Source organism: Acartia tonsa, chromosome 6 (genome assembly GCF_053477335.1).
Source record: "Acartia tonsa isolate MP-2025a chromosome 6, ASM5347733v1, whole genome shotgun sequence".
NCBI classification, from domain to species: Eukaryota; Metazoa; Arthropoda; class Copepoda; order Calanoida; family Acartiidae; genus Acartia; species Acartia tonsa.
The window spans coordinates 46,234,368-46,248,675 of record NC_137265.1 but is presented as its reverse complement, the minus strand read 5'-3'; the positions used below and the strand labels follow the sequence as shown (position 1 = coordinate 46,248,675).

Below are 14,308 nucleotides of genomic sequence, written 5' to 3'. Positions count from 1 at the left end.
AAGCTATAAAAGTATATGTATGTAGTGATCTGTATTTAGTAAAGCAAACCTCACTCAACCCCACATTTCTATCCTTTCAACCAAAGTTTGCTCTAACTTATATAATTAGGATGTGCTCTCTATCTCTCCCTCTCTCTATCAATTTATCTATTTTTCTTTCTATCTATCTTTTTTCTCTCTTGCTATGTAATGCATTAAAGCAGCTACATTTATGCATGTAAATTTTAAGCACATCACACTCCATGGAATATCAAAGTCGTAATTATTTTTTTCTCAGTTTATTGTGATTATTTAAACTAAACACAAAATAGACTAAAAAAAGGTTTTAAAAAATGGAAAATAACAGTTTATTGGTCAAAAAAGTGCTCTGATCAAAATATTTGATTTTTTATGGCAAAAATCAATGAAACAAAAATGTGTGTAAAATAATTTCATGCCTACATAAAAATGCGACAAAGCAATGCATATTCCAATTTATAAACTAAACAAATGTCAGGCCCACTATTTATTATCAATCAACTCACAAATTTCATGATTTTGCATTTAAACAAACAAACAAAATACACGATTTTTTAAACATGAGATTATTTAATTTTTACTTTTTAGAGAACTAAAATATACTCATCCACATACCTCTCCCAACCCCTCCCAAAAAAGAATCTTAAAAATATGGATCTACTAGCGCTGCGCCCATAGCATCCAGTGGCTTAGCTTTTAAAGAGAAGTACAAATTAAATAGCCTAAAGCCAACCAAAGACTTATATCTAAAGTATGTCAGGTAAAGTAGGTATTCAATATTGTATTTTAAGAGGGCGGACTTTTAAACTGAACCTGATCCTTTTTTCTGCATTGAAAAAATGGGAATTTGAGGTGCAATTTGTGACACATGAAATAACTAAAATTGGGACAGCTCTTCCGCCCAGGCTCATACATTTGCCAAAATAATGATAATGTTGATTGGGCAATTGATAAAAAAATGCAGATCATGGAAAGATTCTAAGTTTGCAGTTTTTGAGGAAAAAAATAGATATGTAATATGGTCCCAGGAATAGCAATTAGAAAAATTAATTATTCTTATAATGAAATTAAATACCTAAATATTTTCATATTTTACATTACATAAAAATGTTGAAATTGAAGCCAGACATTACTATGGATTGTTCTGTTTTAGCTGACAAATCAAATCATCATGTCGATACAAAATGATAAAATTGACATTAAAATTTATTTTCAAGAGGTGTTTTTCTGTTTGTTTAAACTATAAAACATTCAACAAAATCGTTTCTTGATTGATTATAATCCAAACTTTATCAAATAAAAATTGATAAGAATTAGAGAATACTGTTTAAATAGGAAATTAACCTATTTTGGCTAATGTAAAGATCTAAAACAAATAATTTAAAAATGTGAAATGTATTATGTATTTTGTACCTACTGATTATATTGATCAACCCCTTTTAATTAGTAAATAACATACTAAAATTGTTATGAAAGTAAAATTGTCACTTAATAAGCGATAGAAGCTACCTTCATAATTGTTGTTTTGATTAGGAGTTGCATATACATGATGAGCTGCAGAACTATTCAACTGCTGTTTCATGTGATGATGTACAGGGGTACCTCTACCACTATTACCACCACTGCCACAGCGCTGATGTTGCTGATATAATACATCCAGCCCAGGAGCTGACCTGCTTAACAGCGGGGATGGATAGAATGTGGTAAAGACTGAGCTAGAAGCAACATTGTTGTGCTGTGGTGTGCCATAGACTATTGCTGGTGGACCTGATCTTGTCATGTATGAACCTGTTGTACTGTAATGGTGTCCATTAGCCCCACCACCATTGTTGGAAGGATGAGGCTCCCTCCTTGGGGTTCCATAGTGACAATGTGTGGGTGTACCCTGACTTTTGCCAACCCCATCTCCAACAGCCTGGTTGTGGTTGTGAGGATTATTTCTGGTAGCACTATTATCACGAGAATGTCTACCATTAGAAAGCAATCTTCTTGGGGTCCCATCTAAGCGAGGAGAATTTTTGACATGGTTCAGATAATAAACCTCATTGTTGCCATTATTATGCTTTGCCTGTTGCTGGCTGGCAACAGCAATTGTTGCTGTCTGTTGGGGTGGGGTGGGACCAACTGCACTCAACCTGTTGGTTGGGGTCCCAGACCTGGAGATATTATTGCTCCAGTTCAGCCAGAAATGGGACCCTGATCTCTGATCCATTTCAAAGGATTAACAATCCAGAATATATATTCTTACATATTCAGGTATATTTATACACTTTTTATTCACTTTAATGCATTTTTTCAGTAATAAATCACTACTTTTTGCCGGTACATAAAATGAGACTAATCTGGAATTAGCCTTGATTCACTGTGTAGACTTCATTTTACCACAGGATATATGGATGTATAAACTAAACTAAACTAAATTGTGTGGCATGGCCCTCATGTGTCGTCACTTTTATGCATTCACAACTTATGTACACATCCTAATTCACAGACAGAATCATATAGAGATGTATGTTTACCCAAAATGTGTTGGACACACACAGACACATTTATATATATACACAAGGGTATGTGGTGTTCCCAGTGTATGTACAAACTTTAACATACAAGCCAGCTTTTTTTATATATATCCAAAGCAATGCATGCTTTCACAGATTCAACATACACATAATTAATAATTTTTATTTTATGTAAGTTTTGCAAGAACTTTACTTCTTGCACATTTTCTTATTTACATCATTTATTTCTGAAGTTTATACAACATTTTAAAGATTCTTTGATAAGAAACTTATCATTTATGATTGAAAAATGTTTTAATAAACACACTTTCTTAAAACTAGCCTAGACTTTAAAGTATTCTTATCTAATAGACTATGATATAACTTATGTACAAGGCATTAAAACATAACAGGTCTAATCTAGATTAGTAATGTAGACAGGACATTTTTTTATGGAAATTGTCACTTAAAGATTAGCAAAGACTTGCAAAACTCATAACATGTGTCAAACAAATAAACAAGAGTTTTGCAAAAAGATTTCCTTATCAAAAGGATCAAATTTAAGTACAAGTAAAGAATGAAACTCATTTGTCCAATTCCTCAGAATTCAACCCTTCAACAATATGAAAGTACTTTCATATAAAATGATTTAAAATATGATGTATAGTAAAGTACTATATAACTTTAATTTTTGACTATATCTAGGAGACTTGATAAACACCCCCCTACATATAATCTGAACTCAATGCTAACCAGGACCAATACAAAGTTTTCCTTAGAAGTATAGACACATCATTCTGACTGTTTTCAAGATATTATTGGACACATTTACTCATTTAATTTCTTTAGCATGAAGGATATTCTAATCTGTCTTTTTAACAAGAATCCATGGAATTGCTAATTGACAGATGTAAAAGCATAATTATCAGTTAATCTGGGCAACAAATTTTTTTTCCTGTCACATAATTTGCTTGTGCAAACTATTTATCTCTTCAGGCTTATGTATGAAAATGCACAAAAATGTGAAGATTCCTTGAAAATTAACTTGAACCTTGTTACATCCTCCCCATCTATCCACTGTTTAACAAAATTACAATACATTAGTTAACCCATAGCACAGGAATAATAAACTTTTAGTAACACAACTTGGCTTTTCTGCCATATAAGAATATTTTTATTTCCAGAATTTTTTTTATTTTAGCCAATCACTGTAAAAAAAAGTCGTAATTGCACTATAATAAAGAAAACAAAGCCTTACTGTCTTTTTAAGCTTACAAAAACAGTTTTCAAATATGTGCCTTTGATTCAATAATTTTGGGGGTGGGAAAAATCATTGGGATATTGTCATAGAAAAATTATTTAATTTTATATGTTTATGTTGCTTTTTGATTAAAAAGATATTTCTGTTTAGTCTAGTTTGCATACATTACTTCAATACAAACATTTGTTTATTCTAACAAATTTCTAGACATATATAAAAGTTTAATTACAGTAGTTCTTAAGATTGTGTCTAATGAATTTAAAAACTTTGTTGACATAAGATTTAATTGACAATGAAACAAGGATTTTCTGTTTGTTTAACAACAATTAAAATATTTTGGAACATTTCATTCATAACTTTATCACTTAAATAATGAGGAAGGGTTATTTCAACTCAAGAAAACATTCTGCCTCTATTTTTTTATCAAACTTGGCATTTCTTAATGTAGACGGTAAAAATATCATGCTGAAATTTTCTTATTTTAAAGGTAAAAATCTCTAATACTTTATATTTTAAATTATACTAACTTTCAATCACTATTAATTTAATATCTCCAAATTTTATTATGTTTATAACTAATGTAAGAATTAAAAATGACAATTTTTTTCTTTAAAAAATGCAAGTTCACAATTGATTTGTAACTTGTCCTGTGGACTTTTGAAAACTACACTTGAAGCTCCTTTCTTGTTGTTTCTAAGACGGACAGATCATTTTGTGTGTGTGTGTGAGAGTGATTTTGTGTGTGTATTTGTGTGTGTATGTGTGTGTGTATTTTAAAAAGAGTGTAGTACGATACATTTGAGAGAGAGAGAGAAAAGAGAGAGAGAGAAAAGAGAAAGAGAGAGAGAGAGAGAGAGAAAGAGAGAGGGATGGACATTGGACATACATAGAATTTTGAACTCAGAGTAGTATTACTTCGGAGAATCTACCCTCTCCCTTTATTTACTCCCCCTTCTCCCAATTTACACCTTCTCTATAAGCTACTCCCCCTCTACCGGCATTATTTTCCACTCTTTCTCATATCCTGAAATCTTTCTCTTTTCTCTCTCTCTCTTTCTTATTTACATGGAATGTTTGTTGCTTTTCCTAGAAAACATGCAACCAACTACTTTTTAGTAGCGTAGCTGTTCTAACACTGTTCAATCCGCCAGCATAGTTGTAGGATTTTTGTATGTATGTATTTATGTCCACTAAGATCTCGATCGCCTGGGCAAAATTAAGCATTTGTTTAGCTTCAAGCTATTTGAAATTGATGGCATAAATGTTTGATTGGTTAGGTTGGGAGGGGGAGAACCCCTATGGACTAAGGGCAAGGCCACTGTTTTAACTCCTAAATGGAAGAAATAAATAGATAATATCCAAAATACTAGAAAACACAAATTAATCTTTTTATAAGCTAAAGGGATAGTTCTACGAAGTGTATTTAAAGAGTTAAGGTACTTAGAGTAGTGAACTTTTATATGTCTTAGTAGAATATATTAGGCATTGGATAGATATGATTATATGTTAAAGAATTTTTAACATTGACCAGACCAAACTTTTTTTATTTGACAATATCTAAAACGTTAAAGTGATTTGCCACATAAATTACATGAGAATGGTCTATTTTTTTCCAAATATGTATAGCCAAAACACCAATATCAGAGAATCTTTTTCCACATATTTCCACTTGGGACAAGTTACTTAAAAAACATAAAAAATAACGTCCGGTTCATTATAGGACAGGTTTTCTATAGATTCTTTTTGTAAAAATTAAAAAAACCATCCGGTTTACTTACAATATACACATTATCTCACGCGGAAATACCAACTAACCATACAACATATAATATATATAAAACCATTCTCATGTAATTTATGTTGCAAATCACTAACTATTTTAGATATTGTCAAATAAAAACAGTTCGGTCAGGTCAATGTTAAAATTCTTTATCACAATCATATCTATCCAATGCCTAATATATTCTACTAAGACATATAAAAAGATCACTACTCTAAGTACTATACTAAATATTTTATTGGTCATTCTTTGTTGTTATGTGTATTTTGTTGTATAAAAAGTTCTATTAACTAGTAAATGCTATCTAAAGTTGTATTTATGACAAAAAAGTTTTTGCCATATATAACATGCAACGAAGTTGAAAATAAAAATGAAAAACTCATTTTTTAAGGAAAATCCCTGGTCAAATCTTTTAATTTTAATCAATAACTTTATATTATGCACTACTACGTTATTTAAAATAGAAAAAAATTACAGTTCACTATTTTTTTTAAATGCACTTCGTGAAACTATCCCTTTTAGTATAATATATATAAAGTGAAATCTAATTCGAGGAGGGAAAGTACAATCCAGCATCCATTGTCATATCCCTGCATCTGTATGATAAGAACTCCAGACTAATTTACTTAATTCAAGTGCAGAGACTGTTTGCAAGTGTCTGTTATTATAATGTAATTGTAGGAATTTATCTTCCTTTTTTAAAGCAACAGGATGTTTGTCTGTGTGTACGGAAGGATCTCTCTAACCGCTGAACCGATATGGTTCTCCTTTACAATGTAGCTTCTCATAGGTCCCACTTCAAGTGCCCCTAGAGGCATCTACGGGCGTAGCTCCTAGTCTCATGATATATAGAAAGGTTTTATTGTTTGTTCGTTAAGATCTCGCTCACCACTAAACATACAGAATTTTAAATTTTGGGGAGGCTGTACATAGGTCCCAGAATGGTTTTAGACTGTTTACTAGCCCATTCATTACTTACTTGAAACTTGAAATAATCTTAACCCAAACCTTTCATTTCTGATATCTCCAATTAGCTAATCAATAAATGGTATCGTTACTATTGGACGAAAACGTTCTCGTTTTTCATAAACATTTTATAGTACTGAATAAAGCGTGTATAGCTGTTTATTTTTCCACAATTTTTCAAATTTTAGGTTTTTGTGTGTAATAACAAGGATGACAACATCCAAAATGAAGCTCTCTAATATACTTTTGTTACACCATTGTGCCTATTCACGGTAAAGCAGAATCATCATTACTGACTTTCTGATTATTATTACAGAGTTGCTACTTTCAAATTGTACCTAACTGTAACTGGTTAGAAGAAAATCATACAAAATTTGAAATCGATAGGACAATTCTAACATGCCTAAATTTAATTAACTAAAATAGCTATCCATTACTAACGGACCAATTCTAAATGTAGAAAAGCTTTGCTTTCAAATATAAACATTTGAGTTGACGCATTGGGATATTAATGTAAAAATAAAGCATTTATTAAACTCACAACAAGGACAAAATGTTGAAAAATAAGATGGTGCTTTCCCTCAGAGTTCTTGTTGAGCACTCAATCCCACCCTAATTCTTAAATTAAAGATTTTCCCCCTAAGCCTTACCCCTGTGGGGCTTCCCAGTAACTCATATAGCCTAACATAACCTAACCTTAACAAATAAAAAAAAATCTAATATACAAAGAAGCTAATTTTGTTTATCATTATTGGGGATCGAATCTATCATCTATTTTCTTATCCCCTTACTAGCAGCTTCGCCCCTAGCCCCAAGGGGCTTTGCGTATTTAGATTTAGATTTAAATGAAAAATATTTTAATATATCTTTTTATTTTTTATTTTCGTTTTGGGGGGAGTTGGGTGTGTTCTTCACTTCTACCCTCCAAGAAAATAGCCTAAAACCACCATAGGACCAGTAGGTATATTCCCTGAAGAGTAGAATCCAATCGGTTCAGTGGTTACCGAGATCTTAAGGGACAGACAGACAGACGGACGGACAGACATCACTTTATATAATTGGATAGCCCTAATACTAATGACTACGACAACAAATCTATTTAGAATTAGGTAGACAAACAACTTGCTCAATTTATAAATGACAATAAAATAAAAAGAAATTACCTTTTTTTAACAAATATACAAACGAATAAAGGAATATAAAAAGTTGGGGTACTTTTTTGCCTAGTAATTTTGTGAATATTCGATAATTTAAAACTTTTTTTGCTTACAAAATAACAAACAATAAAATGATGCACAACTCCAATTAAGATAAACAAATTTTTCTTCTATATATTGTCTTTATTAGTTAATATTTTTTGACACTACTAGTTTGTACAATCCAATCAAGATTGACGTCTCAAAGTTTTAAAATTGTACGGCCAATAAAGCTAATAATTATAGATCAAAATCAATCTTATGATATCATAATATATAAATTATATAAAAATAATTTCATTTTATTGAATATTACGTCTAACCCTAGTCCAAGCACACACATAATAAATAGAATGGTGACAAAGAAGGTTCAGGGAAGGGAAATGACAATGATAGTTGATTAATTTACAACCCTTTCGCCCCCCCAACAAATATATCAGACACCAACGAATAATTTCCTAACAAAAATTAAGGTAAATATTATTATTATCGTCAATTTGCAAATCCCCGAATCTCAGAAGAAATATATAATTTGCTAAATCCATTTATTTAATTTCTTATGTAGGGTCTTCGGATAGTATATATACAAATTTGGTGTCAAATCAGTAGCGCTAATAAAAATATGATAGTAGTTATGGTTTTATAGATAGCTGGCTGCAGATACGTAAATCTCTAAAGATCAATTCGTTATAATAGAAAAGTTAGTAGGGTGTAAAAGCATCTTTCAAGGATAAAATGTAACAGTATTATTTATTTAGTTATCATAGCTTTTATAAAATCAGATTTTTTTGCAGCTTTGAATAAACACAAAATAAAAATTGTACTTACAAAGCAATATAATAAGAGCCACTCCAAATATAAAGACACAATAAAGGTTTCTTAGGTAGCAACTTTTAGTAGAGAAGCTTCTCTATAACTAGGAAACATACGTCCGTTATAACGTCATTTTGTCAGAAAAGTAGGTGTATTTTTAAGGTATAAAATAGTAAGTAATCTTTTGACTAGCAGAAAAGTTGGAGAATAAATAGATCCTGTAAAGAAGTAAACCACTGAACCGATTGGATTCCACTCTTCAGAGAATATACCTACTGGTCCTGTAGTGGTTTTAGGCTATTTTCTTGGGGGTGGGACACCCCCCCCCAAAAAAAAAAAATCCTCCCCCCTTTATTTATTGTATTACAAAATTATATATGTTTGATGGTATACTTGTAATTTATACTTGAATTCAATTTTCTGAAATGCACTTCATGCAACTATCCCTTTAAAATTTTGCAAGTAGTAGATATTGTATATTTTCAAAGAAAGGAAAGAAGATTAATTTAATCGCTATTGATGTCTCCCCTCCATTGAAAATATCCCTAAATGGACAATATTCTTCACCCCACAACTCTTTATATAATTTTATATAATGTAATAATGGATTTATAGCCAATAAACAAAATTCAATTATCGAATTTAGATAAAAATCCGCGGGATATTCTTAGGTATAAATATGCGATAATTTCCCATTTTTTGGAAATGGAGGGTTGAAGAACCCCCTCCAAAAAAAAGGTATAAATGAAGGAAAGCGTTCTCAAATTAATGAAAGACTTAAATATTAATTTCTTGTGATAAAATCAATAGCAATTTTTTTTTTGGGGGGGGGGAGGAAGTGGGGTAAAGTTGCTTAATAAGAAAACTAAAACAAGAATACTAAGGGAATCATAATGTGTTTTTTATACCTTTTATATAGTAGTTTAGATATTATTTTATTAATAAAACTAATAAAACTGTGGTAAAATTGATATAACTAGCGCAGCAACTCTATTCATGTAAAAGTCTATACGTCAAAATGAATAAATAGAAAGAAGTGTAAACGTCTATATTTTAAAACATCCTAGTGTCTGTAGCAAGCTGTGCACTAGAGTGTACACATCTATATTTTGAAACACCCTAGTGTATGGAGCAAGCTGTGCACTAGAGTGTACACATCTATATTTGAAACACCCTAGTGTATGTAGCAAGCTGTGCACTAGAGTGTACACATATATATTTGAAACACCCTAGTGTCTGTAGCAAGCTGTGCACTAGAGTGTACACATATATATTTTGAAACACCCTAGTGTCTGTAGCAAGCTGTGCACTAGAGTGTACACATATATATTTTGATACATCCTAGTGTATGTAGCAAGCTTCGCACTAGAGTGTACACATATATATTTTGAAATACCCTAGTATATTTAGCAAATAGTGCACTAGAGTGTACACATATATATTTGAAACACTCTAGTGTCTGTAGCAAGCTGTGCACTAGAGTGTACACATATATATTTTGATACATCCTAGTGTATGTAGCAATCTGTGCAATAGAGTGTACACTACTATATTTTGAAACACCCTAGTATATGTAGCAAGTTGTGCACTAGAGTGTACACATCTATATTTTGAAATACCCTAGTATATGAAGCAAATAGTGCACTAGAGTGTACACATCTATATTTTGAAACACCCTTGAGTATGTAACAAGCTATGCACTAGAGTGTACACATCTATATTTTGAAACACCCTAGTGTATGGAGCAAGCTGTGCACTAGAGTGTACACATCTATGCAAGATAATTTCATTTTATTGATAGTTTTGCATTTACATTCAACAGTGAAAATGTTTCTAAATAATAAATCATTTATTTTGTTAAGCAAGTTGACAAACAGTTTTAATTTTTGCTTATTTGAGTAAACCAGTGTTTGGACGCTTATTGGTCCATAGTATTATTTATTAAACTCAAGGGATTTTAAGGGATAAGACAATGGACGATAGTCAGAATTACCCCTTCTGTATATTAGAATATTTCACTAATTGATCAAAAAAGTTAGAAAACTGAAAATTTACTTTAATTTAATCAAGATTCAATAAAAGTCCCCCAAGTTTTTAAGCCATCGAATACGTTTATCAAACAGTTCATTATCCCCTCTATCCTTTCTAAAACAGGCACATCTTACCCTTTTATTGAAAGACCTTTCATTAAAATTCTCTACAATTGCAACTTTGGAATCAGTGTCCCTGTCCCTAGGATTAAAAGTGCATGTCCAAAAGAAAATAGTATGCAAAGCTGTTCACTCCTACCAAACTTAACTAAAAAATATTATAAAAAGTGGGGATGGAAAATTGCGAGATCTCGTAATACGAGGTAAACGAGCAAATACAAAAGAAAGGGGGAGGAGAGAAATAAAGCAGTGATCTCGGAAACCGAGTGAAACAAGGGGTTATAAAATAATAAACAAAGCTGTTAACTCCTACCAAACTTGGGACCTATGTATGGTGAAAATAGACATAAAACCATGATGATTCCAGGTAAAACCAAAATATTTTAGCGGGGGCTTTTTGAGAAAATTTGATTTGAAAATTTCAAATTCAATTTTCACCCCCTAGGAGTTGCCGCATAATCATGACAAGAAAAGGAAATATTATTTATTTTACATTTTGAACAACTTTGCTTTTATAAAATCTTTTATAAAACCTCTCTATATATGATTTATTTTGGGCTGAATTTTCGTGATCTTTGCAAAGCAAGTGATAAAAATGGCCATTAATTAACTCCCTCCAGGAGTGGTTTTTGAAGAACTTTATAAAAGCAAAGTTGTTCAAAATTTAAAATAAATAATATTTGCTTTTCTTGTCATCATTATGCGGCAACTCCTAGGGGGTGAAAATTGAATTTGAAATTTTCAAATCTAATTTTCTTAAAAAGCCCCCGCTGAAATATTTTTGTTTTACCTGGAATCATCATGGTTTTATGTCTATTTTCACCATACATAGGTCGGCACTTACTTTTGTCTTCATACAATTTTAGCCCACAGTGAGTACCTATGCTAAGAGGCAGTTGACTCAAGTTGCTAAAAAGAGTTTTAAGATTTTATAATCCAATTGAAAAGAGCTGTGATGAATCATGTTTGAACAGAAAAAAATCACTTTCTAACTTTAGAACCATAATATCAATATTTTGTTCAGATAAACAAGAGAAAAATATTGCGAATAGGAAGATTATTTCATCTTTTATTAATCTATCCCTGTATCAAAAGGATTGATAAACTCAGGGATCTAAAGGGATAAGATAAATTACCCCTTCTGTAGAATAAAATTAATAGTTGTAACGTTGAAACACTTTTAGTTCAATGACCAACCAATTAAAATTAAATTAAAGTACCCAAAGTTATAAAGCTTTGGGTACTAGTTTCCAGTGTCCCCTCCCTCCCTGGATGATAAAGTTGTGGGGTTTAAAATTTCTACTCTCCTCCCACACAAGAACACGTCGCGTCATACCAGGGTAGAGTGGAGCAGATATCGCTATACAAAAAGTAGGGTTGGGCCGGATATCCAGTCTGGCCGGTTATCCGGCCGGATATCCGGTCATTTTCATTATCCGGCTGGATACTGGATATTCAAACTATCCGGTTACATGATATCCGGCTAATTTTTGACGCCGGATATCCGGTTATCCGGCCGGATACCCGGTATATTGCCGGATATCGAACGTTTGCCAGATATCCGGCCAGAACCGAATATCCGGCATTAGAAATAAGCCGGATACCCGGTATCCGGCCAAAAAAATATCCGGCCCAACCATAACAAAAAGTTACAGGATGTCTATCTGTCTATCTTTGTGTACCAAAGGATCTTGCTAACCGCTGAACAGATATGGTCATACCAGGATAGAGTGGCGCAACTAAATACTTTACAGTACATAAGCTAGATTTACTGTGTGCTAGTTAGAACTTTAAAACAAAGGTTATGTAACCTAAAGATATGTTGTTAGAGATACCAATGTAAAACAATAAAAGATTGAAAATTTTAACCATAATAGGACCCTATTTTACCTAACTCTTAATCTTAAGCTATCTGACTGAGTGTCAGAGATCTCAAAATACAAATAAGATTCTTTCAATTTGAAAAACGAATGTTATACAATGCTATGAAGAAAATAATTTTTGCACAATGATCATTTTTACTAAAGAGAATAGTTTTTTTTTTGAACGCATAATTTAAAGCATTTTTCACTCCCCTCTCTACCCTAAATTAAACCAGTTTATATGATAAATATCAGCTTTTATTATTACTAAATAATGAGATCGTGTCTTTAAAATTGCGAAGCTTTCCTAAATCTAATCATGTTCGTCCGTTTGTAGGACATGACGGTTATGTCTGTAATTTTTGTATTGTAATAATCAGATTTATTCTTAAGCAATAATAAGATTGTATAACTTTATCAATGGAGAAGTTTTTACTTTATTTAAAGATTGCTCCTTGTTTTTCTATGATAAATCAGATATATAGATGAATCTAAAGGGATAAGACAATGGCCGATAAATTAATGTACATCCCCAATTGCAATACACAAAATTATCCCTTGTAGATTACAATTAGTGGTTAAAGCGTTTGGACACTAAACTAAATGAATCAATAAATCAAAATTCAATTAAAGTCTCCAAAGCTGTCAAGCCAACAAATAAGAAAACGTTATTATTAAACTTTGGGGACTAGTAGTTTCTTAACTAGATAGTTACTTTTTTTTGCAGATTTTCTTTCTTAAAGGATTAGGTATATTATAATGTACACCCTATATCTGTGCACTAGAGAGAACATGAGTTTCTAAACCTTAATTCAATTCTGTAAATCAAATTTTAACAAAATTAAATATCAAGGTTGGAGAGAGAGAGAGAGAGATAGAAACAGAAAAATTGAGAAGGGAAAAAAAATAAAAAGAGATGATATTTAAAGAATCTTTTTTCTGAAAGTATACCATTTATAATCACAAATTGTACTTTTTTAAGTTTTAGCTTACAAAGAACCTATCAGAATGGATATATCATCACTTGGATGTTACACCAGATTTTCATGTTTTCTAATAAAGTGAAATTTGCAGCAGGCTAAAATATGATACCCTCACATAACCCATTACCTCCCCTACTATTGGATTAACGAACTGACCAATAAATAAATTCCATGCTAGCATGTCATAATATCCTCATACATTCTATATCCATTCATATCTTAGGTATAAAAACCTTTAAGTATCTTAACTTCCCAAATCGTCTTAGTGAAACTATCCCTTTAAAGAGAAAGAAAAAGAAAAAGAAAGGGAGTAAAGAAAATGGAGATTGAAAGTAAGGTAGGAAGGAGAGAGCAAGAGAGTAATAACTATTCTCTCAAGGCTAAATAAAGTAAAACTCAAAATTGATTATCAAGGCCAGAATAGGAACCTATTAAAAAGTAGGTATTTTATTCTATAACTATGAAATAAAACATTTTTTGTCCTTAAATAAATAAGTAGAATTTATATTTTAAGGTCTGTTCACAGGTCTCTAAAATAGCTATGCAATTAGGGAAGATATAAAATCCTTTGACAGGTTTTAAGCAATTTTTCGGGGTTAAGACATTAAAGGAGACCCTATTAATAATAATCAAAAAATAAAGTAAAATGTGAATTCATAAATAAAATCTATTAGGTATGTCTTTTCAACAAACAATTTTAGATATCTTATATTTCCATTTCCTGTAAAATATTTCATCTTAAAGAAATGTAATCTATGCCTAAACACATTAAATTATGTTA

The 14,308-nt window shown here is 31.3% G+C and overlaps 1 protein-coding gene across 3 annotated transcripts in view; it reads right to left on the bottom strand.

Annotated features, from left to right (window-relative positions):
• trio (trio Rho guanine nucleotide exchange factor) overlaps window positions 1-14,308 on the bottom strand; it is a 453,505-nt gene that overhangs the window by 407,617 nt on the left and 31,580 nt on the right. For 2 of the 3 annotated variants that reach the window (XM_080165074.1, XM_080165075.1), the window contains exon 1: window positions 1,528-3,239. The exons of the other annotated variant lie outside the window; for it this stretch is intronic. In XM_080165074.1, coding sequence (XP_080021200.1) covers window positions 1,528-2,230 — 703 coding nt within the window. In that variant the 5' untranslated portion in view covers window positions 2,231-3,239. Of the gene's footprint in view, window positions 1-1,527; window positions 3,240-14,308 lie in introns of those variants that run through there. 3 annotated transcript variants of the gene reach the window in all.